We start from the raw sequence: 27,939 nt of genomic DNA, 5'->3' as shown, positions 1-27,939 counted from the left end.
GGATTATCGGCCACCTGTCGAAGCAACCACTTTTCGTCTCTTTCAGTGAAAATTTTTTTCTCGCTGGTTTTCGGCTTGTTGCAGATACGATTCTCCATTTTATGCCTCAATATAATTTTTTGGACAGCAGATCTAGTAATATTGAGTATTTCTGCAATTTTCCGTTGCGATTTTCCTAGTTCAGCATGATGAATGGCTAATTTTCTTTCGACAATCGTTGTGTGGCGTCCCATGGTCTTAATTCCTCAAAAGTGCACTCAAAATGGACAAACTTTTCATTGTGCGGTGAAATTGATTTTGTTTTGCAATTATTATTTTATTTATATAGAATTTACACAAATATTGTTAATTTTATTTTATTAATTGTAAGTTAGGACGTTAGTGCTCAAATATAAAAAACAATAAAATTGAAATTAATAATTAACAATCACCAATCGTATTTGTAATATAAAAAACTCAAGTGGATACTTTTGACTGTGACTCACTGTATATTGGTGGTAAAAAAAAACAAGGATATCGATGATCTTAATGCAACAATTTCGAATTTCGGTCCAGGAGAGTTGACACAGCTACAAACCAAAAAAAGACGTATCCCAAACTATTTAAAATTGCCTGTACTATCACCTCTCACTTTGTAATTTAAAGTAGTGTGAGTTGTCATCATGCTGCGTAAAATAAATCGACCTCGAGTAATCAATATCGTCGCCGAAGCCAAGATTGGACGAACTTAATTTAATGTATACCTTAGCCACAACAACGTGTGGCCGGGTCTGCTAGTATTACTGTAATAATTTCTTCATCTAACGAAGTTTTACTCTTTTTTAATATAGTTTATTTGAGATCAAATATATTTGTTTAATTTATGGAGGGTAATTAGTTTTCGGCACTGTATTTTAACATTAATTTAGTTTTTTATATGTATAATTACTGATATTTAAATTAAATATTGCATTCGAATTTAATAATTACTCACTAATTCATCTTAAAGTGTGAATAGGGAAAAATATCAATCCATTAATTTAATACAATATTTATCTACTAAACACGTCTTTTCTTATTTATAATATTTATAAGCGTAATTCTTTCGTTTTTGCGCTACTTTCATTTACTATTATCACATTTTATCGATATAAAACACTCGAGTTCACATTTAAAGCTCGCGATCCTTAGAAACCTCTAACATCGCCTTCTTTACGATAGTCAGCATTAGCAAAAAGCTTTCCCCTAACCTTTTCAATGCCACAAACGGCCGAACCACGCTCTCTGTAACGTTTCGTTTGGTGTCCCTTGGCTTCCAAAGACTTCACCACATTTTGCAAAATTCCATACTCATATTCCAGAATATTCGGTTCCAATTGATGGTGAAAACGTGGTGCATCGATGGCCTGTTTAATATTCTGCTCCAGCCAGAGTATGCGTACCAAAATGTGTACAAGCACAGATATGATTTTCGTGCCACCGGCGGCACCGGTTACCAAACGCACCTCGCCATTCGGATCGGTAACAATAATGGGGCTCATCGAGGACATAGGTGAAGCACCGGGTTTAATACGATTCTTATGCGGCATATTCGGCAGATCGAAGTAATTTTCCAGACCCTCGATGGTGAAGTCCGAAATAGCGTTATTGAAGAGAATTCCAGTGCGTGCTCCAATCTTGCCACTGCCAAAGCTAATATAAAAAAAAATATTTAAAATTTTAAAATTTAATTGAGTTAAAAAGTTGTTAACTTACTAAAAGTTAATGGAGCTTGTTGCGGCCACGGCATCTCCATTCGGTGCCATCACCGATATATGTGCTGTACCATGATCTGTACGTGTAACGAATGACTCGCTGGCGCCATAACTGGTAGCATCCCGAAAAGTACGGGCGTCATCTATTAAATATGCCAAATGACGAGCATGTGTGGAGTTTGTCAAATTTGTTAGTTCCTGAAAAATATTGGAAACTAAAGTATCTATCACAGGTAGATAACCATAGACCTACGTACCTCTTCGAGTACCTCCATATCTAGCTTCCAACGTTGAACGAACCCAAATTTTAGCGCTTCAACTATGTGATGCAGGCCGCTGTCGTCGATGTCACTTTCTTTCACGAATTTCTTACTGAATTTCTGTAAGATCTTCATCACAAAACCTACGACATATCCACTACCGGGTGGTGGTGTGAAATGTAGCGTATACGGCCCTAATGTTACATTTGGTGAGAATGTCAACTCAGCCGTCAGATTGCTCATATCTACCTCACTGATGGGGCTACCTAAATCGTGTAAATCTTTCACTACTTTCTTCATCAGATAACCGTTATAAAAATCATTGGGGCCATCACGCGCCAGTGCTTCATAAGTGCGACAAAGCACATCCGGTGGACGTACATGTGCGCCCGTTCTATGAACTTGTCCTGTTTTCGGGTCCACGAACATTTTACGTAAAACCGAATTTTCTTTAAGCAATTTCCCATTGATATACACCGCATCCCGTTGATGTTTGGTCAGCGTGTAACCTTGGCGGCAGAGTTTTGTTGTTGGGTCCACCAGTTGCCGCCAGGGTAGCTTACCAAAATGCTGATGGGCTACCGCATAGCCGGCAACTTCGGCGGGCACTGCAATACCCAAAGCCGATTGGAAAATAGTGCTTACATTTCCCTCCGGCAATTGAAATTCTTGTGGCGCACGTTCTCTGCTCAGTATGCTGTAGGCGCGTTGCTCGCCACTTGAGTAAATATTCAAGAGTACACCACCACCGAGTCCCATGCTCTGCATAGCCAGCAATCCATTGCAGAAGAGTGTGGCGATGGCGGCGTCAACCGCGCTGCCACCCGACTTTTGAATAACATCCCTGCCAATTCGACTGCAAACATCACTGTCAGAGCAGACCGCTGCGTTTTCATACACGTGTAGTGGCGAAAATGAAGGTGGCTGCGGCGTTTCCGGGTTCGGCGGCCGTAATAATTGATTGTTTTGCAGCGAAGAATTTCGTTGTTTTGAGAGTTTGTAGAATAAAAACACTACAGCGCTCAGTATAATTACACCACCGTGAATTAAATTCATCACTACAACGTGATAGCGAAAAGGTTGCGCAATAACTCAACAAATTCTTGCTAGCACTATTTACTTTGTGACTGTTTAGTAAACGGCAAATGTCAATTTTCGTAAAATGTCCTGACATTTAGGACATGCGCAATGACAAATTATTAACGTTGGTTAAGCCAAATTGCTAGTCATGTCAGCAATCGATAAAAACACATTGTAACCGGTACTTTGTCATAGTGTTCGGTGTTCTATTAAACTGTACAACATTCGGCTGGGCCAAACTAATCTTCCCTAGCGGTGCATCCTGGATAATACTGAATGACCTGCGGGTTTCGCAGCTTTTGAAACTCCTGACGGATTTTTGACTCTGGATTGACACGGACAACGAATAGGATTGTTTTGTGTTTGGTTGAAACCTGGGCGGAGGTGAAACCCTTCAGAAATGGCGGGTGGGTTAATGCTCTTCAGAACGTGTTACCTCCATTCATTATTAAGTTGTTGTGGTACGTGTAGGTTGTGAAGACTCTCTATTTGTGCTGGTTGGCTCTGAATGCATTTACTCATAAGGGCGTGCGTCAAACCTCGTTTTGGTCTCCTAATCGAAATAACCTAGGGACCATTAAATGCGACACCTCGTTAGGTGAATAGCGGCTCAAAGTGGGGACCCGTTTAGCATGAATTTGAATAAACTTAAACAAATGGATGAGAGAGAGGGAAAGTCGGAACCGACCTTAAACACGGACAATGTACCGAGAGGCTCACAAACCGCCCGATGCAAATACCCCATTCTAGGGTGTCGCTACCCCCGGAAAAAGGCAACAAGTAGATGTCGGCAGAAATATACCTAAAGCAGCAGTTAGTGGGGCGGAAGTGCGAGGTGGAATCTTAGTATTATATAATATAATATATATAATCTAGTAGAGTAGCCTCCGCTAGGTTAGAGACCCATGTAGGAAATAGGTGTCGGCGACAAGGAAGTTGAAGCCTGGTCGCCGCATGGTAACCTCCTGGAACGCTCTGGTACAGGCATGTTTAGTAGGAAACTGAGCCATCTTCAGAGAAGAGTGGAAGCGGTTCACGGCGGCCATATACTTTACAGGGTGGTTAGAGGAAGCCATGATGTACTAATTTGATTAGACTAATTTTTTATAATATTTCTAATAGTCAAGGCATGACTTCGAACGAAACATCCCAGTAGAAACTGCCGTCTCTCAGGAATATCAAGAGGTTAAACCTATTACCGACAAATTCGGGCGCAGTCACATTTAGACATGCCTTAAACACTATTTATAGCGGAGACATTAATCAAATTAATCTAAATACTTCTTTCGTATTCTTACAACCTGATAAACAGTAAATAACTTCCTTTGATTTGTGAAATAAGGATATATGTACGTCAATAACAACACATATCTCGAAAAATAGTAATGTTTCCTCATGACAATTGTTTCATGTGATCTTTAAACGTGTCCAGATACCAAGTTCCTCATCCCATGGAATGATTGATCCGATATTTTCGACAAAAAAATCCGTTTTAATACCCAATGCAATTATTTTAAATACCAAAATTTGGGTTATTAAAATAGTATATCTCCCGAACGTCTTTGTTTTAAAATGCTCCACATTAAAGTGTTCTTTTGAGAGTTCAAAGGTTAGAGAACCATGTTAGAACTGTTAAATTATTGGCGGATATATAATCATCATTCCAAATTACTTATACCATACATACCCATTCAAATGAAGTTCGGTTCCATACGACTGAAGTTCGCCTTTTTGTAATGATAAATTTAAAAAATATATTTGATTATAAATTTGTAGAATTTAAAGCTTTTCGTCTATTTAGTTTATTAAAGTTTTTTGAAAACAATGCATTTTTAAGAAGGCTTACAGCAGTACTGCTTCAATATGTAGATAAATACGCATTCCTGGAATTTAGCAATATCTCGGTAATCGTGTATATATTATATTATGTAATAGATTGGTATGTATTTAGGTATGTATGCACATGATATGAAATAATGCTAAGGATAATACTTAAAAAAATACAAATTACAAATACAAATCCAATACTACAATTTACAAAGTGTCCAAAAAGATCAAAGCTCGGTTTGGAGTATTTGAGTGCTTGTGTTGTTTTTTGTTTTTATTATGTTTCGACTGAGAATTACTTACTGCAATTACGCGCATACATATATGTATGTATGTATAAGCAAATACTAAAATATACAGCATTAAAAAATGACTGCTGCGATTGGTTCGAATTTTGCAGTTCGTATATATGTAAACTTGTTTCATTGACTCGTTTGTACATAATAAATAATCTCGTATCTTTTATATATTTTGGACTTAGCGCACACTTATGCTATAAAAATGTTGAGAATTAACGGTTGCGCTTTCAAAAGCCAGCAATGCCGCCTCGTTTGCGATAGTCCGCGTTCGCATATATCGCGGTTTCATTTTGCGCTATGGCGCACACCACCGAACCGATATCCTTGAACGGTTGTAACTTATGTCCCTTATCCTTTAGCAGGTTTAAGATTTCCTTTAAATTATATATATTAAATTAGTATTACATTTTTGCATTACTTAAACGCACTTACTTCACTAAATCGGCCAAATTCGTATTGGAACACATTGGGCACGAGCTGATGATGTATGCGCGGCGCATCAATAGCTGATTTTATGTCCTGTCCGAACCACAAGAAACGCGCCGCTACTTCAATAACACCGGATATGATCTTAGAGCCACCAGCCGAGCCGAACGCTAAACGCACGTTTCCTTTACGATCGGCCAAAATCATTGGTGACATCGAAGACATGGGTCGCTTGCGGGCTTCAATAAAATTACTTGGTGATGACGGTAATCCAAAGTAATTAGATGTGCCTTGCACAGAGAAATCATTCATGCCACTGTTAAATACGATGCCGGTACGTCGACCTGCCTGACTGGCGCCGAAACTAAATAAAGCAAAATTGAAAATAGTTTTTAATTATTTTTCGATAGTTGTGTTCCAAAATATAATACTGACTAATTGTTAACGGAACTTGTCACCGAGACTGCGTCGCCATTGGGAGCCAGCACGACTGTATGCGAGGTGCCTGCGTCGTCTTCACCCATAAATTGTGCGCCATAATCAAAGATATCCTTGTGCACTTTGTTATCGTTAATCTTCTCACGTATACTCATGCCATACTCAGGATTTGTGAGTCGGCTGACCAGCTATTGAACGCAAAGAGAAATCGTATTAAAGAGCTATTACAAATGCAAACATTTGAAGTTTGAAACTACAACGGATTTCAGAAATTTACCTCACGGACATCATTGAAGCGCAAGTCTCCCAACTCCCATCGTTTTGCAAAACCATACTTAAGAGCCTCTGCGAAGCGATGCAGCGTCTTCGCTTCGTTTTCCTCGTCCACCAAATCAGCTTTGGTGAAATTGAAACCCTCTAAAATGCTGAGAATATTGGCTACCACAGTACCGCTACTAACTGGCGGCACGGCATAGAGTATATCATCGCCCAACTGCATTGTGATCGAACTAACCATGTCGGCGGAGTAAGATTCCAAATCGTACGCTGTCACTGTGCTGCCGAGATCTTTGAGATCCTCCTCTACCAAACGCGCTAAGGTGCCATTATAGAAATCTAGTGGTCCATTTTCCGCTAAAAGCTCATAGGTTTTACAAAGCACTTTTTGTGGTTTTATTTTGGTGCCGACCGGATATAGCTGACCGGTGGTGGCATTAACGAAAACATCGCTGTAAAATGAGAGAACTTTAAGCTATGATAGTGTGCTATTTTTTCGCATTTGTTGCTCACGTCAATACTGTGTTGTTCTTCATGTGATGCCAACGATAGTTTAGAGCATCCCATTGGTGATGTGTCAAGTAGTAACCTTCGTGACACAATTTAATCGAAGGTTCGACAAGAGTTTTCCATGGTAGCTTGCCAAAGCGTTCGTGTGCACGATGATAGCCCATCAATTCACCGGGCACGGCAATCGAAAGGCCGCCATTCAACGATAATTCCAGTTTGCTATCGAACATCTCTTGGAATGCAGCAAACGGCGCTACTTCTCGTGCATCGATCGAGTAAGCATGCTGAGTGTCCTTGAGAAATATATTCATAAGCATACCGCCGCCGATACCCATGCTCTGCATAGTGAGTATGCCGTTACATAGTAATGTAGCGATAGCGGCATCCACAGCGCTACCCTTTTGATCCAACATGTGGCTATGGGAAATATATAATAGAGAAATCTTAGTAACTAAATCGAAAAAAGAAAACCAAACATATTATTTTTAGTCTATTCTAGTTCTGAAAACTTTTAAGCAATACGAGAATACGAGTACATTCATAAGCATACCGCCGCCGATACCCATGCTCTGCATAGTGAGTATGCCGTTACATAGTAATGTAGCGATAGCGGCATCCACAGCGCTACCCTTTTGATCCAACATGTGGCTATGGGAAATATATAATAGAGAAATCTTAGTAACTAAATCGAAAAAAGAAAACCAAACATATTATTTTTAGTCTATTCTAGTTCTGAAAACTTTTAAGCAATACGAGTTAAATGAACTCAATGGTGCCGCACGAATAAATTCGAAGTTATGCAGGAGTGCACTGTTTCACACCTAGGTAGGTATGTTGTAAGGCTGTTTCCCAGAACCTATTACAAATCTGCAGATATTTTCACTTCTATATCCGCTATTTCGCGCGGTTGTTCGAAAAATTTAGATCCGAGATATGATTTTCTTGATCTCGTAAAGGCGAGACATTCTAGAAGAAAGTAATGAGATGATTTCATCTCGTCCTCCACCATGCAGATTCTACAGCAAGCAAGATTTTCATACTCTCGCAACATGTTGAACATAGTATAATAGTTGTGTTCACATAACGGTTATTTGTGTCACCCAGAAATAAAAGAGTTAGATATAGGGTTATATGTATCAAAATGATCCGAATCTCTGTCCGTCCGTCTGTGTGACCGTGCACCGGACCGGACAGACATACCGTGCAAGTGATAATTTAAGTAAAAATTGAGATATCTTAATAAAATTTGGTACATATTTCTTGGCATCCTGAAGAGGTTGGTATTGAATGGGCAACAATGTTTCCAATTAGAGATGTGTTACCATAACAACATGCCCATAACCATAACCAGAACTATCAATTGAATTTTGATTTTCCCTCTAACCATACAAATTAGTTTGTTGATAATTTTGAAAATATTATTTTTTATTTGATTTATTTGACACTTTCGAATTGAAAACAAAAACTACAAAGGCTAAATGCTGAAAGGCTATGAAACCAATAATCGACTATTGTAAATATTGTTACGGTTATGACTATAGTTATGAATATCACGTTAGGTAATAGCACCTTTAATTCAACCTTAAAACGCAACGGCACCGCTGAGCGGTTGAAAAATTCGATTATGACTGAGCGTTCAGTAATAAAGTTGGCTGCGAAAAACGAAGTTTCTCTGTACAATAAAATTTCACAACAACAATTCAAGTAAATATTTTAATTTTTGACGTAAAGTTTATGTAGGGATGGCGTATCGACGTTAACGCTGAGCGGTAGAACCGTTCCGCTCGACGCTTTTATTTAGGGAAAGCAGTAACTCGACTGAGTATATGTTGAATATCAGTTAAAGCTAACTTCCATTATATAGAGTTCATTCCGTATTTCCGTATGTTGGTTGATATCTCAAGCTACTGGCTCGAGTTAAAACAAATGTCTAATATGAGTAAGTGTACGCTTAAGGTTCATTATTATTCACAATCACTTGAAGTTGGTTGTCTTTGCGGAATCACAGAGCTAACCTCATAATAATATATATTTTATAACGTCACTCCCTAAATGAATTTTCCGCCAAATCCACTCCAAAACAGTATTGAAGCGAAATCTTCATAGCCTCAATTCTTATTATTCACTATATAATTGTCAGCATGATTGAATTTGGGTGCGTTTTAAATTTCTGTTATAGTGGTTCTATTTTTGGTATTTTATTTTCGTTTCGTAAGGAGGTTGCAATTAGGCAGGTTATGTTTATCTCTCATAGCTTTCGTTAGTCAATACACTTGTTCCTCGTAAAAATTAATCAGCCGTAACGCCAAGATACATTCTTCAAACCAGAGGATGCGAATACATATTTTGAAAGAGAAAATGATAATAATTACATTTTTTCTAAAGTACTCCTCTTGTTGATTGCCTTAAATAAGCACCCATTAGTATGCTTTGTCCTGCCCTGCCTCACTTAAAAGCGGCTTTCGCCCTTTATAGCCAAAGATATCGCTTTCAGTAGCTCATTAAGTGCTCAACTGATATTTTTGTTTGCGAAAATAAAATTTGGAAAGCACTCCTTTCCTCAAGCGCATTTTAAAATACATTTAATGGCCTACATTTCGATAACGCTATCAGGTTGCATGTTCACAGCGCGTAACTGAGCTTCTCCCAAAGGGCGCAAAATGCGTAGGAGTCCCTACTCCTTATCTCAACTGTCTATCAATGAGTTGAGTATGCAATTAAATTAAGTTTCCAATCAAATAAATGACCAATCGAAGAACCTTTGCTTTTTCCAAACTTCCGCCGCACACACTCACCTGCCAATTTCGCTGCAAACTTCGCGGTCCGAGCAAACAGCCGCCTGCTCATAAATGCCCAATTTCGACTCGAATTTCTCGTTTATCAGTGGCGGCGTATCCTGTAGGACCAACGCCTTCCTTGTCGGTGGCACTGTGCTACTCTTTGCTGTTGTTGTAGCGGACGCAGCGGTTGTTTGTAGTGTGGCGGGCACTGCGTTGGTGGTCGTGGTTAACGGCGCCGTTGGTGCCGCGCCAGTGGTGGTGGCGGTGAATGTGTTGGTGGGCTTTGTCGCTGAGTCACCGAAACCAGCTGTGGCGATGCTGGCCGCCGTTGTGGTGGCAATAGTCGACAATATGCTGCCATCACCTTCACTTGTTGAGTTTGACGCCAGCGCGCCATTTTTACTACTACCACTACCACTATCACTACTACTGCTGCTACTGTCATCATCTGGCGAGAGAGAAGAATTATAGGTGGATGGAAGAGTGAAGGATGTATCATTGTTGATGGTTGTATTGTTGCTTTGTGCATTTGACGTTTTTGACCAATCTGTTGGGTGAAGAGGGGTGATGGAGGAGTTGGTGGTGGTGGTGGTGTTGTTGATGGTCGTGGCGTTGATATTTATATTTGTTTTGTTGGTTGTGTGCATTTATTTTGAACGAAAGAGTTGGGAGAATGAAAGAGAAAAAATATGCAATGCAAATTATCAGTAAATTAGGTTGGTGTTAATTTGTGTGGTGCAAATGAGCGTAGACATTACGTTCGTTCTCATTTTATATATAGTATACATTAAGCGTTGTGAATCGAAATCGAAATAAATGGCATGAAACAGCTTATTGAGAGTATACTCACCGCTAAAGCAGAGGCTGATGATAACATAGGTAATGAGCGCGACACCGATGAAGCAGATGAGTACAATCGTCAGCTTTTTCATCCATTTGAGAATGTTCGCGCGCCTAAAAATATGCAGTGAAAGTGAAAATTGATGTGGTTGTATGGCTCTCATTTTATGAATTTAAAATTGTTCTCTAATCAGATTTATCTGTTTAATATATGTCCATTTATTATTGTTTATACTATCAATCCTATATATTACTATTCTTCTCTTCGAATTCCCAAGTGTGCTCAGGCGCTATTTTGTGAATGTCATTGACGACTTAAAAACTTTGGCAATACCAAGCTAAATTGAACAAATTCATTATGAAGCCCCTCAAAATGTATTATTTTCTTGATAAATCAAGGACACCCCATCACCCCCGAAATATCACCCGATTTAGCTCCATACTGATTGGAATAATTTCCGAAAATACATATCCTGTAGTGAAGATTGTCGAAATGTTTATTTTTTCGGATGGAAAAAATTAATTCGAACCGCCGGGACTTTTACAATTTTTTTTGGGGTTTAGAGTGTGATTTTCTTCAAAAATCATGAAACAAGGATCTGCAATCGAGAACGATTGAGGTAAACTCTATGGGGAAACAATACCATTGTTTTCCCGAACTCGGAGATATGATTTACTAATATTGGAATGAGAACGGGTTGGAATCATTAATGCTAACTTATTACATCCAATCAAATTCTCATTCAAAATAAAGGAGGCTACTCGGAATACTACTATTGAAAATGGTATTATATCACATACGTAACATAACATGACCACCCTAGAACTCACTTTTCACTTATCTTTTCAAAAACAAAAAAAAAATATTTTTTTTAATGTAGGCAGAAGAAGTTGTTCTACGACTGAGAACTGGTATACTAATATGCACCAAATTGACTGCAGTATGTTTCCATATAAATTTAAATCGGGTCGACATGTCATACGAATTTGTATATCAACCAAGAATTTTACTAGTTCACTTGCCGACTTCACCAAACCGACAAGGGTAGGGTTTAGATTGAAATAAATACTAAGAAAATGGCTATGATGTCCGTTTTATTATTCAATTTGACGGCAACTGTCATTAAATGTGACGTAACACCTTCACACTCCAAAGTTAATATATAATACCAATTGCTGCTGATTTGTTTACTGCAATTTATTTGTTTCTGTTGTTGTAGCGGGGAGTAAAAATAATTTTTCTCTGATCTGATTCTGAAGACTTCTTCAGTTATAAAAACACATATCAAGTGCTTCACAACCAGTTCAGATTTTTGTTAGATTCGAACAAACTATTTATTCCTAATTCCTGTAACATTATCACTAACGCTATCATTATTAGTTAATGTTTCATTACAATATTTCGACTTCTTAGTTATATCGTTTTGGAGAGACATGCATTGCAATTACTTTTATCATGTAGTCTACATGTACTCAAATTGGATGCTAGCAAACCAGCGCGCAAGCAATATTCCAAGGTTGTACATACTTGTTGATAGATTTATCTCGATACTTGTGTTGTTATCACAATTACAAATACAAACACATTGTAATCACAGCTTGTGCAACATGTTGCATGTGTGTCAATTTCGTATATTTATCTGCATATTCATTTGTTACTTTTCTAGCTTTTACTTTGTACACTTACATTTGCTCGCGTCTAGCCTCCTCCGCCGCTGCCGTATCACTAGTGAATTCACCACCATTCTTCTCCTCATCATCCAAGCCGCTGGCAGATTTCAGTGGAATTTTGTTGAGCGCATCTTCATTGGAGTGCACCATTTTTAGTCCATCAGTTCTGAGAAAATTAATTGCAAATAAAAATTTATCAAAAGATGCACCGCTGGAATCTTATCTATTCAATATATGTATGTCTATGTATGCGTACACTCCACACACTATCACAAATGTTCTCTACACAACGCGAGTCGAATGCCAACTGATTGCCATGCTGACCATAATAAAGTGCTAAGCTTTCGCAAATATACAACCACGCACCGACTAATACAAACGCAGGCAAACGCTCACTTTCGCTCTTTCATTTTCACTTTCTCTCTCTCTCCGAGAAGTAAAAAAGAATTATTTTTGTTACTGACATATGTTGTTATCCTTGCTGACGCGCAGTTTTAGTGACGACAGAGTACATGACACGCTATCCCTGTAGCTTTTGAGGACTGGGAAGTAAAATAATTACCACACACACACACGCACAGCATGAAATCGAAAGTGAGTTAGGGGGGCGTGAGTACTTGTACAAAAGTCGTGGAGCATATGAATACAAGTCAAGAGGCTAACGATAGATTCGCTACGTGACGTTGAAAAGTAAGCTCCCTTCCCATGAATCCACCACATTTCCTCAATCATACAGGCCACGCTAGCGCTCATGCAAGTCATCTATTTGCACCGCATGTTTGACCGACCGACCGGCAATTATCAAGTCGCATGTATAGCATGTTCCCACTTTGTTTGTGTGTGTTAGTATGCCACAAATCGGCTCAATCGAAATGAGCGCGTGAATGGTCAGCAGCAGGTCAACATACCCAGCCCACAGCATATTTCGTTGGAAAACAACATGCAATTTATTAGAGTGGGTCACGTCGTGTATTTGGGTCACGTGGTTTTTGCAATACGCGTTCCAACTGCAGGAGCCTCCCCCTACCTGCCGCTTTCTTGCCGCCTTACCCGACAAACGGCAGCACTTCCGACAGCACTTAATGCTTTCGTCGCTACGTAGCGCTTTGTTGTGTTTCGGGCTATTGCGAAAGTGCAAGGACCTGCAGTTCAATATGGGAGCACATTCATACATACACATATGACAAACATATTTGTATAGTATATACATACATACATATATACAAAGTCACTCGCAAGTGTTAGTAATTAAGTTTGAAAATCTGTATTGGAACTGTATTACTTGCAATTTGTAGGTGCGACTATGTAGTCGGTAGCAGATTTCATTTAATAGATTGCAACTGAGCTTGCCCTATGCACGGTAGCCATATGTGGGTCAAATTGCATAGGAAGTGCCAGTGATTATGTGTAAATGTCGGGAATTGGAAAAGTTTGTTTTCATGTCGATTAACGGAAGCAATTACTGGATGTGAAATACTAAAATTATGTCCACATATATACGCATGACCGACTTTTAAAATGTTTAAAAATAATAGTAAAATAAACATAGTAAACCCGACAGACGTAGTCCTGCATGATATTTCAAGCTAAAGCTCTAGAAGGCTGTATAAAGAATAAGCATATGTATTAAGAATTAGTTGAAAAAGCTTGCTATAGATAGCAAGAAATAGAAATATTCTAAAAGAGATACATATGCTTTACTTGATGCAAGTACCAGCCTTTGATATGTATTCCAACGTCTTTGCTATTTCAATGGGATCTTAAGGACTAGGTCATCTGGTGTCTGGGAAGGGTTTCAATATTTCACATAAATAAATATTTTCTAAGGATTATTCACACATATCTGATAAAATTTTAATGGATTCCGGGTTACTGTTTTGTTTCATCTTGGACCGATTGGATGTTTTAGTTTGTAAATAAGGTCAAATATACTCTATATTTAGCAGATATTACATCAAATATGCTCTCTTAATTTTGTTGGAAGCACTACTATTTATAGCAAATGGTGTAGGACTAGTCGACGCTAGGACAGTATATCTAGATTTGTATGTTTATACTTACAACAGGGTATATCTAAATACCAGTTTGACTAAAATGATAATTAGTTTTTTGAATTTTAATAGATATGTATATTAATATTGCAAAATGAATATCAAGGCTATTTTCTTCTCTATAAACCGAGAGCAAACACCATAGTGAAATGTCTAGTAGTAGCCACGATAGTAGACTGCCGTATATTATTCCATATTCTTACCGACAATATTATATTTCTTACTACTTAGATTTCATTCAATTATTTCTATCATATCCAAGAAATACAGATATAGCTCTTCATATAATTTAATGTTCAATATATTACTCTATAAGCACGGAATAAACCATCCTTGAAAAACGAAGAACTTTGCTTCGGCACTAGATTGAAAATATAGACTAGATTAGCCCAGTTTCTATTTTCATACTTTCCGCTTATAAGAAAAACTATTGGTGTGAAGTCTCAATACAAAATCTGCGAAATCAATAACTTCTATTCTCAGTTCGGGTCTCATAAAGAAGGTGATGAAATCTATATGTTATAGACTTGTGTAACATATGGACATACATATTTAAGTGTAAATCACACTTAAAAAGTAAAGGTGCTTTTTTCAAAGGCCATTTTTTGACAGATCATGCGTGAGTCGTGTCAAGCTGTCATGTTATTTTTGTTCAGTATTGTTTGGCATTTCATTATGCCTGAACAACGTTTAAAACTTGTTCAACTATATTACGAAAATTTACGTTCTGAATTATAACTTGTCATCGTGGGGTCAACGGCCCATATTTCTTAAAAAAGAGAACGCACCACGATAACCGACTATTTGATACCTGAAATTGAAGCTCTTGATCTCGGCGACATTTGGTTTCAACAAGACCACATCCCACACATCGCATTAATCAATGGATTTATTGAGAGAACACTTAGGCGAGCAGATAATTTCACGCTTTGGGACGATCAATTGGTCACCAAGTTGGTGTGATATCACACCGTTAGACTGTGGGCGATATGTAAAGTCTAAAGTCTATGCGAACAATCCCGCTTCAATTCAGGCCTTGGAGAAAAACATCTCGCGTGTCTTTTCCCAGTTACCAGTCGTAGGTAATACTCGAACGAGTATTCGAAAATTTGACTCAACGGATGGATCATCTAGCCGGGACTAACATTTGAAAGAGATAATCTATGAAAAATATATTCTTAAGAATGTTATTTCGAATGATAATAAACATTCCCCATTAAATTTAAATTTTCTGTTTTTTTTTCTTAAAAAATTCGGAATTACGAAATGGATCACCTCTTATACATATATATTAGATCAACATTTTACTATGCGTAAAAAAGTTTTTCCTCCTGCGGTATGTTTGAAAAAATTTATACTTCTACATATTTTAGTTCATGCTGTTAAATAAATAGCCGCTTACTGTTGTATTGCCTGAAATATTAAATTATTTTACAGACTATTAATGCGTTTGCTCATCAACTGCCAATAAACAGTAGTCATTCCAATAGCTTTTAGCAATACTAAATCTTTCAATGACAGGCGATGGCTCCGTAAATGTTTCAGTTCTCACATCAAATCGTTATTTCCGTTTCGCTCAAGGTAGGCGATATACAATACATATTTCAAATGCTGACGTCATATAGAAAACAACAACAACACAGTGATTGCTTGATTTGTAGGTAATTGTTTTGTTCTTATGGATTGCTAACAAAAATGGTTTTGGAAATATCACGCACATGAAATGATTTTCCACAAATTTAAAGGTGTGGCAGAAAGTAGGCAATTAGAAGAAATACCATTCGCATGTACATATGTATGTAAGTATGTAATTGTATCTAAATGTTTATGTTTGCGTGTGCTTAATTGTATATGAAAATAAAAATGAGCCGTTCAAGCAATCTAAACTTTTAACATCTCTAATCGTAAACAATTAAAATAAATCCGTTTTGACGTCTAAACGCTTACTGACACGATCGGCGATCAAGCGCAATTTACCACCTTCCGCTTTTCTGCTAAAAATGCTGACAGTTGCTCAGCATTTATTCGCATGCCAATTACTGCCGAAGACAGCTGGCGCCCATGAAGGGGTTAAAATGCAATAACAACGCGCTGATGAACTACGTGATCATGAAATCCACATATTAAACTTACATATAAGCGCCTGCAATGACTGCGAGAGCCCACACTACCTGCTATCAAATCCACAGCTACAGCCACTAATTGTCACTGCAACGGCCAGCCAAAAGCAGTTCAGTAAGGCATGGCGTCTAGCATGTCAATAACGAGCGCACATATGCCATGCACTGTGTCAATTGCGTGTACAATATGGTGGCGACGTTGTATTCATTTATGATTATGCTTTAATGCTTTTGAAAGTGATCGAGCGTTGTGTTGCAAGCACTGTACTACGCAGCTCTTACAGTTGTTTTGTGATTGTCTCATTCAGCAAGCATTTATGACGAAACATATTTGGTGGCATTTGCAGTAAGCAATTTGAGCAATGTTCCACCTGTTCTTTATTTCCCGCTTTTTAATCACTTTTCACTCGGCGTATATGGCGTTAATGCAATAAAAAAATCAAATTCATTCAGTTTGGCAGCACTCCAAATGGGTAAGCAGCGTATGGAAATGAAGTGACATGTTTGTTAAGTTATTGAATATATTTATTTATTGTTAAAGTTTTGCGTATGCGCTGTGCCTTGTGGACGTGACATGCCGCTTGTGCTGTGAGTGCCACACAAAGCTATAAATCATCATAGTTTTCATATTTTAATTCAAATTGCTGTAAGATGCCATTAAACTTTTAATGATTGGCCGTAGAAATTTCGTACAATAAACTCCAGTTAGTTTTTTTAGTTAACGGAAAAACTAAAACACAAGCACTAGACCCACTTAATACTTTCCCTGCTATACTATTGCCAAAGTTTGGTCAACCATTCGATTAGAAGTAAAATAGCATAAGAATATTTATTTTTTTTTTTTTTCAAATACACCTTGTACTTTTGAGTTATTTGTGTTACTTCCTTATTTGAAATTAAGTTACAAGATACTTTGTTATTTAGTTACCATTAGATATGTTTGTAGTGTTATGTTTTTCTTGTCTGGAATTCGCTACGGCTTACATATCAATGTTATTCATAATTAATTAGATTTTAATAATTTTGAACAGGTATTGTTGAGAAATTGATTTTCTCTAAAGTAAATTTATTTCAACAAATGATTTAATTAAACTGATTAAGATTCTCTTTTAAATATGGGAGACTCTGTTTCTGTTCAATTTTCTGTCTCATTTTCTGTTCCAAAGCAATTATCATAAACAAAATCGATTTTGCAAAGTAACATTAATTGTATTAAATAAAATAGTATTTTTTTTATTTTACAATTAAAATCATATTTTTTTTTTGGTTTTGATAGGCTTGTATTTAGCAAAAGTTGCACTCTGGTGCTCTATCTTTTATGCATTCTTGGTACATACTTTTTTAAAATATAAATCGTATCTAATGGATCTACTCCTATTTTTGTGGTGTGTGAAGGGCTATAAAAGAGAAAATTCTGTTTAGCTTATGAAAACGTAGAACGTCGTAACATTGAGACTATTCGAATAGTATTAATCGGTTAATATTCATACGAACGGTTACAAACAAGATATTCGAATAATCGGTTTTCGAATAATTTTAAGAGCCCTAATCTGGTGATATAATATATTATTGCTCTTTCTGTAAATGGGAACTTAAGAATACCTTGCTACAAATATTCTGCACGGTTTCTATTCAAAAATATGTTTTAAAGCATTTGTCCCATATTGAAAAATTTAAAACTGACTAAAGTATCGAGCATTATGCCAAATGTGAGGTTTTATGATAGAAAACAAGTCGTTTGTTTGTTGTTGTAATAATATTTTGGAAAAATAACGACTGCCTGACTTGGTGCACAAAGGATTTCCATTTCGGCTTGTAATTTATAATTCCAAATTGATTAGTAAACCCACTGTAGCGTATCATATTTCATAATCACAAACGTATGTACAATTAGCGCCATTTCCCACATGTAATTTCCAGAATAAATCAACAAACCGCTCGCCTTTGATTTCGCGCAATTAAAACAATTAATCCATCAGCTCAACTACACAACTGTCCTACCTCAATTCACAACTTGTAACTCGATAACAAAGCCGTCAGTGAACTTGCGTCGCGGCGGCACATCTGAGCGATAAAGTACGAATGCATACAATCCACGAATATCGCACTCGTTTCGTGGAAATTTCACAGAAGTCATGATATTTAATGATCGTATGAATATTATTGAAGTTTCCACGTATGATTTGTGTATTCTGTATCCGATAGCATGCAACAATTCAGAAGTTCCATTTGCCAATTTTCACTTGTGTGCATGTGTATGTATGCATAAAAGAGCGCCATTAATTGCACTTTTTATTGCTCAACTCAATTTTAGCACATATTCCATATTGTCTGTATATGTGAATACACACACACACGCACTTGCATACGACACACATACAACGACACATATTGTGTTAATGAGCAAGAATTTCAATGACTTGCGCTATTTATGCCACTGTGCTTATTGCTACATACTAGCTGTGGCTTTTGTCTAAACTCTTGCGTTGTGAACTTTTGAGACTCTACTAATTGGGTTGCACTTTTACACTTAAGTCTACATAAGTGCTCAGAAACACAGTGTGTGTGTGTGTGTGTAGTTGGCTCGCATTCGCATTATTGTTGCAAATTCACATTAAAGAACGGAACTGTGGCTGTATATCACGCAGCCCCACGCCTGTCACACAATGAGGTCAAAGTTTTTAAAAACATCGAAATTGAATACAATTTGTAAACACTTACAAAAAATATTATGAATATAGAACACAATCTATAAGTACATATGAGTATGCGGAGTACGGTGTGATAAATTTATTGGTTGAGTGATAAATTACTTTTTCTCAATACGTTTTAGTTGTTTTGGAACTCAAATCGCTATAATCTTCTATTTTGCAAATGACTTGCACCCACTTTTCCTTTTTCGCGTGGCAGCCACAACTGTCTATGGCATTGAAGGCTGAATACCGAGATTATTTATCTTCGCTAGAAATTATTTATAAATATGTAGAGTTTGTTAAATTTGGAGTGGTTCAGAAGAGAAACATTATGACGAAAAGTAAAAATGTATGAAGCTTATGAAAACGATATAAATTGTACAAACACACAAAGAAATTGTTTGCAAAAATCAGTTCTACGTTTGAGGCAAAAACTAGTTTCTCAATTATAATCTTAATGTATTTATACATTTATATACTTGATTAGTTTATCTTATTTATATATATTAATTGAAATTAAATCAAAAATATTAAAAAAAACACATAATTCATTAATTGAATGAATTAGCAAATTTATTTGCAATATGAACAAAATGTTAACAATTTAAGATTTATATTAATTATTTAAATTAAATTCAAGAATATTAGAAAATTTTTACATATATTTAATGTAGTCAATTAAGCAAATGTATAAGGTTAGTTTACGCAATTTAGTAACGTGTTAAAAGAAGAGTATGTATTAAATCTATTAGCTATTAGTGCCATCTTTATATTTTCGCATTTGTATCAAATGATTTTTTCAGTGCATGACGAAATCATACCCAATTGCTGATTTAATTCAACAGATTATTTCAGTTTATTGTTTGGCATTATAAAAAAGCCATTTCATCCGCTATTCCATGGAATGTGGGAGGGTGGAAATAGAGGAGACACATTCGCTATAAAAAAATGATGAGTTTGATAATTTAAATGTGTTTGATAATAGCGACCTTCATAAGAGAGTGCATAGGAAGCCAGACCGCTACTCGTGGCGATGTACAGTGAGCCAACGGTGGCGAAAAGTGATTTATCGACATTGAATTTAATGCAATTTGAAGGAATACATTTTAATGAATAAATCTAAAAATTTTATAAGTATTTGTATAAAGTATTGTATGAAAAATCTATTAGTTTAAGCAAGGTTCTGAAGTTCTTGTGTTCTTTATATGTATATTCGATACTGCAGTTCGCTTGAGTAAATTGTCCAAGTTTCAAACTACCTCCAATCTGGAATTTTTAAAAATCATTTTCACTTCTTTTTATCTACTGATATTAATTCTTCCGAGAAATACACAAAACATATTTGGCAGCGAAGCTACAAGCCACGACTCCTAATACTATCAGTTCAATTGTACCAGAATTGAGCGCAAAAGTATACATATTTTCGAACACACTAATACGAAACCAGTTTTTGTAAATAGAACCTTTCGAAAATTTCTAGTTTTTTATAACGCTCTATTTTCTCGAGAATTTAGTCTGTTTTCAACAAATCTACACCACAATAAACATTATGAGTGTTGTATTGTTACTGTTTTCAAAAATGGCTGATTAGAAGTATTTCGTGCGTGCTTTAAATTAAAGGAATAATTTAGATTATTTGTTAAGCGTAAAGACAATGATTAAATCTTCTTAAGCACCGCGCAATAAATGTGTTCTTAGAAATATAGATGTCTTCCACTCTTATTCAGTTTAGCAATTTGAAAAAAAATAGGAATAATTTATGTTTGTTTGGAAGCTAGATTTAGACCTCTAACCTTCATGAATTAATTTTTATAATTTTATAAAGATTTCTTGTTGAGATTTACTGAGCGGCATGTCACTAAAGTCGTGTAGATATGTATATACGTATCACAGACACACAGTTCACTATCGCTTACGTCAGCCTTATCTATATTGAGTGTCATTCAAAGTTGCACTTGTGTTATACGCGAGTCCTCGACTTGTTAGCGTTCACCCGCGGCAAGTCTAATCACAGCAACAACACACATAATAAAGCTGTAGCCATCAATCAGGCTTCGTATACATACATATGTTTACATGTGCGTTTGTATCAATTTAGTATATATTCAATTATGTTTTTGTTGTAACTAATGTAGAAGCTTTGTGGTGCATATGGTCTATTATGGTGGGCGAACGCGTCTCCGCGGCGTTTGTGCCGGTTCAACAAGTATGCAAACACATTTGTACGCCGCTCATATACACTTTCCATACAACACACACATACCGTTACGTTGGAGTGTAGGTAGATATGCGCACGTTTAAAAATACATTATTTGTGTCTTTCGGATGCTGTTACATGGCCAAGTAGCATTTCAATACACATTTACACAAATTCAAAGCACGGACACACACACAAAACTAAGGTAATATTTGACAGTAGAAATGAAAAACGCACAAACACAAACAGTTGATGCAGTTGCAGAATGTAGAATTAGCCGCTTCAATTGCGAGTTCACGTCCAAATTTGCAGAGGTGTATCGAGCCTACTTACGCGCGTCTAGGCTCGGTGACTTGTCAGCGTCGCCTACTCGAACGACGGACTGCCAAACGGACTGAAGCGTTCGACCGATTCTAATTTATATTGAATGTAATTGCCGCTTTTCGGTGGTTTGGTTGGCTGGATTTGCGCGCGTCTGTCGCCAAAGCTGGTTGATGGTCAACTGAATTAAGCATGAGACGACACAGCGCTGGAGACCCGCTTGTCAGCGCCACACCCACACACAATGGCATATTATGGCATAATGTATGTATGTATGCCACATAGTAGATATGTAAATGGGAAATTTACAGCAGCAGTGTGTACGCGTGCCGCCTTATGTGCGAGTATGGTGCGTGTGTCTGTCAATGCGTGTGCGGAAATCGCAAAATCGACGAAACTTGCGGACACTGCCGCGTCGCGTCGAGCGCTTCTGGCGCAATCAAGTGGCGCGCTGACAGCACAGATGGGTGGTAGACAGCCAGGCAGGCCGACAGTTTATTATCACTTGTGGATACTTAACTCGGACGCGGCTGCTTTATGTGCCGCGTATATACTATGTGTTTGGTCTGTTTGTGGCTGCGTTGGTGTGCACAAAGCGTTGCGATTCGCTGATGACAGTGACACAATTATCACAATTGCACTTAAAGCTCCACTGACTTACATGCTAGTAATCCACTAAATAATACATATGTATCCACGAGATATGCATATAAATAGAGATGTCAAAGAATTATATGTGCATATGTTTGTTGTTGGTGGATGTGGCATGGCAATTATTTCAATGTACAAACAAAGTTGCGGATAGAGAAACACTGCTTTGAGATCTTTTTCGCTTTTTTTGCAATGCAAGTGCAATCTTCTCCAAGATACTCATTTACAGCTAAAATATTAATGAGCTAGAAATTATTGAAGTTAACGTTTTCCAAACGATGAATTTTTCTTTGAGGTTTGTATTACTTAATAGAAGATCATGTTGAAGATAAAAGCGTAAATTTTGTGTTCTTGTAAGTTTCTAGAATTCGGATGACATAATTAGTGCATAATTGTAATAATTTTGTAGTCAACTACATTTTTCATTTATTACTAATCAAAGTCAATTGCAACACTGGTAAGGAATATTGACGAGGTTTTTCACATTTGAGTATGGATATAATAAGTTTATGTTAAGCATTAATCCTAGTCCTAGTATCGGCGCTTGCATATTCATTTTCACAAAATATTCTGTCCAGTCTAAGAATTGAAAAAGTCGCTATGACACAGATTCCTAGAAAATTTTGAATTTTCGATTCAATTGTAAGCGATTTAATTGAATCGAATGCCACAGAGAGAGACAGATTAATCGATTAATTACTAAATTGTTATATAAACATTGTTGCCACTCGATTGACTAATATAATGATGTTGAACTTGGTTTGCGAGTACGCTCTTAGTACATCTGTGGTAAAAGATAATATCATACAGTATAAATATTAAGCGCCATGTCAATTTTATATGAGGCTCATCTGAACACTGCTTTTTGGGAGAGACTTCAACTGCACTTGACCCACGCGGTTTGAAAATAATCATTTTGAAGATCATGCCTCTGCAATGCAGTTTTTGAGAACTGAAATGGACGATGCAGACGAAAGTGAAAGTGGAAACGAAACTTCAGTGGAATCTTTGGAAAATAATGTTGACCTATGGACTTTTCATAAATCATAATTCTTTGCAAAAGTCGGAGTAATGATACAATTCCTCAAGACGAGCTTTTGAATTACCAAGTTTTAGACCTGAAACAAAGCATTGCCGAGATACATCAGTACCCGCAGAACGAATATTTTTTCTGGGGCTTTCAAAAGTAAATTTTTTATATTTGAAAGAAAATTAATAACTATTAAGAATGCGAAATTCCTACTAAAGCATTTGAAAGATAGCTCAAAGAAATTAACTGGACAACTCCTGATATTAACGTGGTATGGTACTAAAAATGTATGCGATTTTGGAAGATCTTCCTCCAACTTACATTTGAACACCTAATAAAATCATATAACAAGAAGGTGGACTTTACAATATACTTACCTATATCGATCAGTATGTAAAATATCTAAATGGAATTCAGTGAATATGTTCTCTCTGGTTGTTTATAATTATTTTACTGTGCATTGTTCGCATTTATATACATATGTTTTAATACATATGTGTATTAAAAAAATTATTTTTAGTCCGTCCTCAGCAATTATAACTACAAATGCACATTATATATTAATCACTGTCTACATATATACAAAATAATTTATTGCGAGTGAATGCGATCTGCAGTCATGCGGCAAAATATATTATAAGTTTTCATCACGAAAACAGATTCTTTAGATTAATTGAGTAAAATTTTAAACAAATATATACAAAGGAATATAAAAAACTGATGTGCAAATGTTTTAAAAATTTCTGATAAATATTAGAATGTAATTAATTATATTTTTGGCACACTTCAATAAGAATATATAATTAACTACAGTAAATAAGATTTATGATTTAATGATGATATTAAATCAACATTTCTCGCATGCGAGCTTTTCTTTATTTATTTATAGAGAGTATATTTAATTTTGCAGAAAAAAAAATAAATGTGCCCTTAATCTACAACAAATTATTACATCGCAATGGATATCGTCACGGAAACCGAGATTATCGGGAATGATACTACATACATAACGGTCAAACTAAATGACAGTCAAACTAATTGACAGTAAAAAAATGGTTAGGTCCACGTTCTATTTCACAAATCTTAAAAATTGCGATTTTGAACAAATTTTGTTTTTAAATGTCTGGGAAATATATTGGCACTTAAAGATATGAGAGATCTTAGGCCCCAAAAATGTTATTTCCCACAACAATAAATGTTGTCATAATTTAAGAAAAGTTCAATGAATTCGCACAATGCAATAAATAACGAAATATATAAATAAATATATGAATACAAACACACACACAGACCATATATTTACTGATGGTGATAAATAATAAAATATCTCCTGTTATCGAACAAACAGTCTTGGCTCCCATGTCACTGTTGACAGTAATAACTTTGGACTGAGTAGGCAGTTGAAAAGAAAAGTCCTCTCTCGACTAACAAAAACCAAACTTTACAGAAGCGTGGACAATGTCGACTTCCGTTACATTAGGAGTTTTCGAGTTTCCCTTTGCACATTGACAACGGCGAATACAGTAGACGATGGACATTGATATAATTCAGTTTGGTTATGTTTGGTTATGTTGTCCTAATGGACGAAAATTCTCCAGCTTTGAAAGTGTTCAAAGCAGTACTCGCTGGTGGAACCGAGGAGGACCTCCACCCCGTTGGAGAGACCAGGACCCTGCTACACTTGGTACCATCAATTGGCGCCAAACATTCAAAAGGAAAAACGAAAAAAGGGAAACGCACTGCAAAGCCATTTTACTAGTATTCGACCGATACCCAATTTTTGGCCGAAGCCGATGCCGATTAATCGGCCAGTTGGCAAAGAATTTCTTCATGAACACATTAATTTAGTAAACTAGTATAGTAACAAAAGAAAAACAAAAACATACAACATCACAAAATAAGTAAAAAATCAGTTCATATGTATATATGAAAGCGTTTATTAATTTAATTAATATTCAAAACAAATTTAATTAATATCTCAAAGCATGTTGCTACGTCAGCAATATAGCTTTTTTCCTTTAAGGACAGTCAGAAAGCTTGTTTGGGATGTCCAGGCCAGCACCAAGTGATTATTATATGTTCCTGTCTATGGCGAATGATGTTGATTATGAAAATTCGGTTCAAGAAAAACTTTTAAAAATAGACTCCCAGTTTTTTGTCAACAGCAACAAGGGTATCTATAAGAGTGATATTATGAAATTAAATTCAAAATATCAAGAAGTTGTTAATAATAAATTTAATAAATAATACATCGAACACTTCCAGACAGGGATAAAGCAATGTCCAACTTATTCCAGTGTGAGAGCGCCTCAAAATTTGCGTTTTTTATAACATTTTGCATTGTTACCAGATCAGACAAAATACTAATTTTTGCGCATTTAAATTAAAATACCCAACATTTACTACGGTTAATAATTTGTATTTACTTAACGATTAATATAAAAAATAACTACTTAAATCTCGGTTACCGATATTATGATATATTAAAACAACTGGTTTTCGAACTTTTAGTGATAAATAAAGTGAATTAGTATGTATCAACTGGCAATTAATAATTTTAAAATACCGACGCTGCAGATCACAAAACATTTCATCAAAAACCTTAAAATTTCGCGTTTCCATTCATATTTATTGTTTTGAGTTCTTATAGATGATCTTGCTCGGCTGTTAAAAATATCTCTTTCGTATAATTTTTTTGGCAACATTTCAATCTGGCCGTTCCAGTTTCCCAATTGCGAAACGTCAAAACCTAGTAATCTATCCCAACTGTCAAAAGATTAGTAGGTTTTGACGTTTGATATTCCGCGCTCACTTCCAATGAGATGAGAGTTATACATCTCTATATCTCTGCTTCTAGAGCTGGAGTGTTTTCATCCATTCGCTGGACTATGTCAATGTCGTCGTATAAATCGTACAGCTCATCGTTCCATCGTATGCGGTATTCGCCGATGCCAATGTTCAGAGGACCATAAATCTTCCGCAAAACGTTTCTCTTGAAAACCCCAAGAGTCGACCCATCGGATGCTGTCATCGTCCACGCTTCTGCGCCATATATCAGGGCGGGAATAATGAACAACTTGTTGAGTTTGATTTTGGTTCGTCGAGAGAGGACTTTACTTTTCAATTGCTAACTTTTCAGTCCAAAGGAGCACCTGTTGGCAAGACTGATTCTGCGTTGGATTTCCAGTTCTTTATAGTAGACTAAATAGTATCATCGTGTGAAATGATTGGTTCAAGCAAATATGAATCAAACTGTATTTTATAAGGCGAACAAAATTTTTAATATTTTAAGTTTTTAAGAAATCAAGAAATTAAAAAAAATATGTAAGTGTAATTTAAAAGAAGTAGTATCTATGCCGATGCTGAATTTTGTGGCCGATACTGGCCAATGCCGATGCCAAGCTCGATTAATCGGTCGGACTCTACATTTGACTCTTTTATTTATAAATATTATTTTAGAGTTTTAGTCAAAAATTTGTACATATTTCTAGAAAGTAAAAGTAAAAAAATACCTTTTCTTTAAACAAAGTTTGTGACACCCTAACTGTTTCCCTTTCGGTTATACATATATTCAATACAATATATAGAATTTCAAAAAGCATAACACATGTGTTATCTTCAGTATGCTTTACAGATTACCAACCAAAGAACTGAAAAAAAAAATTGTGAAAATTAATTTTCAAAACTCGAGTTCTGATTAACAGATTTATAGATTAATTCGCAGCGTGAGTATTAACAATCTTGAAAAGTCTAACCTGTTTTCCCTGCATCCAGAAAAAGTTACAGTTTAGTGTGGTGAAGCATGCTGAAGTCATTACCTGGGGCTATACCTTTGCTATATCTTTGCAGACAAAACCTTCGCGACGTTGTGGAATCCCATTTCAATATTATTAATCTCATTGTTTAATTCTTGCAGGAGGGTTTAGTAAATCATACTTCTATGCTTTAATAGAATGATCTTTAGATGACTGAATCGTATAAAGAAGCGTGTCTGTCAAATGGTTGCGGGAAATTTCTGCACGAAATCTGAAAACAGCTAAATCGTAGGCAGAAACTCAACTCTGACTACTTTAGTTGTTGTTATAAAAATATTTGATTGTTTGCAGGGTATATATGAACGTTTACATTGTGTATAAACGTAAATTTGTATCAAACACGATCGCATGGGCGGTCAGGCCGTAGAGTCTTTAACGCTTGCATTCATTTATAAAATTCTGCAGTCACCAACCGTAGCAACAACTTTTATTTATTAAAATTTTCATTTGAAATTAGAAGTGGATTACCAGAATTACATTAACATAGATATAAATATGTATGTATGTTAGCATAATTTATTTATAAATACCCGGTTGTTGTTTTTGCAATAAATATTTGGATCTGAGTGAGATTAGAGCTTAAGGACAACTCGCTTATTTCTAAAAACAATATCTCAACTGGAGAATGAATGTTCTTCATCCTTGAGAACGTTAGGTAACCAAAAACCCCTTCATATCTTATAGATTTTTGATAATAATTGGGCTATAATGTTGGATATTAACTTCAAAATTATAAATATCTGAAGCATGCCTCGTTGTTGAATTTTATTATTGCCATTTTATTTACTTTACGATTTTTTTTGCGCTTATTTTGTAAAATTCTAATTTGCCTCATGTAAATGGTGTGTGAATTTCCGCTCATTCGTGCCTGCGTGTTGGTTTTGCAATTAGTGCTTGAGCGCATATTCTGTTAATGACTGC

The 27,939-nt window shown here is 36.2% G+C and overlaps 2 protein-coding genes across 2 annotated transcripts in view; both read right to left on the bottom strand.

The window, feature by feature from the left end:
• Positions 1-471: 471 nt before the first annotated feature.
• LOC105216445 (glutathione hydrolase 1 proenzyme) lies at positions 472-4,861 on the bottom strand. Its single transcript, XM_011190930.3, has 3 exons — positions 1,991-4,861; positions 1,735-1,931; positions 472-1,671 (listed from the first exon to the last, which is right to left on the bottom strand). The coding sequence occupies exons 1-3, from the start codon at positions 3,047-3,049 to the stop codon at positions 1,167-1,169; spliced, it is 1,761 nt and encodes a 586-aa protein (XP_011189232.2). The 5' UTR covers positions 3,050-4,861; the 3' UTR covers positions 472-1,166.
• A 172-nt stretch (positions 4,862-5,033) lies between these two features.
• Positions 5,034-27,939, bottom strand: part of LOC105216443 (scoloptoxin SSD14) — a 28,042-nt gene continuing 5,136 nt past the window's right edge. The window contains exons 2-9 of the mRNA XM_011190925.3: positions 12,157-12,306; positions 10,480-10,583; positions 9,645-10,176; positions 6,853-7,266; positions 6,341-6,791; positions 6,061-6,251; positions 5,632-5,989; positions 5,034-5,573 (exon numbers count right to left, since the gene is read on the bottom strand). Coding sequence (XP_011189227.2) covers positions 5,427-5,573; positions 5,632-5,989; positions 6,061-6,251; positions 6,341-6,791; positions 6,853-7,266; positions 9,645-10,176; positions 10,480-10,583; positions 12,157-12,306 — 2,347 coding nt within the window. The 3' untranslated portion in view covers positions 5,034-5,426. The remainder of the gene's footprint in view (positions 5,574-5,631; positions 5,990-6,060; positions 6,252-6,340; positions 6,792-6,852; positions 7,267-9,644; positions 10,177-10,479; positions 10,584-12,156; positions 12,307-27,939) is intronic.

The sequence above is a fragment of the Zeugodacus cucurbitae genome, chromosome 5, assembly GCF_028554725.1.
Source record: "Zeugodacus cucurbitae isolate PBARC_wt_2022May chromosome 5, idZeuCucr1.2, whole genome shotgun sequence".
Classification (NCBI taxonomy): Eukaryota; Metazoa; Arthropoda; class Insecta; order Diptera; family Tephritidae; genus Zeugodacus; species Zeugodacus cucurbitae.
This window is presented reverse-complemented; position numbering and strand designations above follow the sequence as displayed.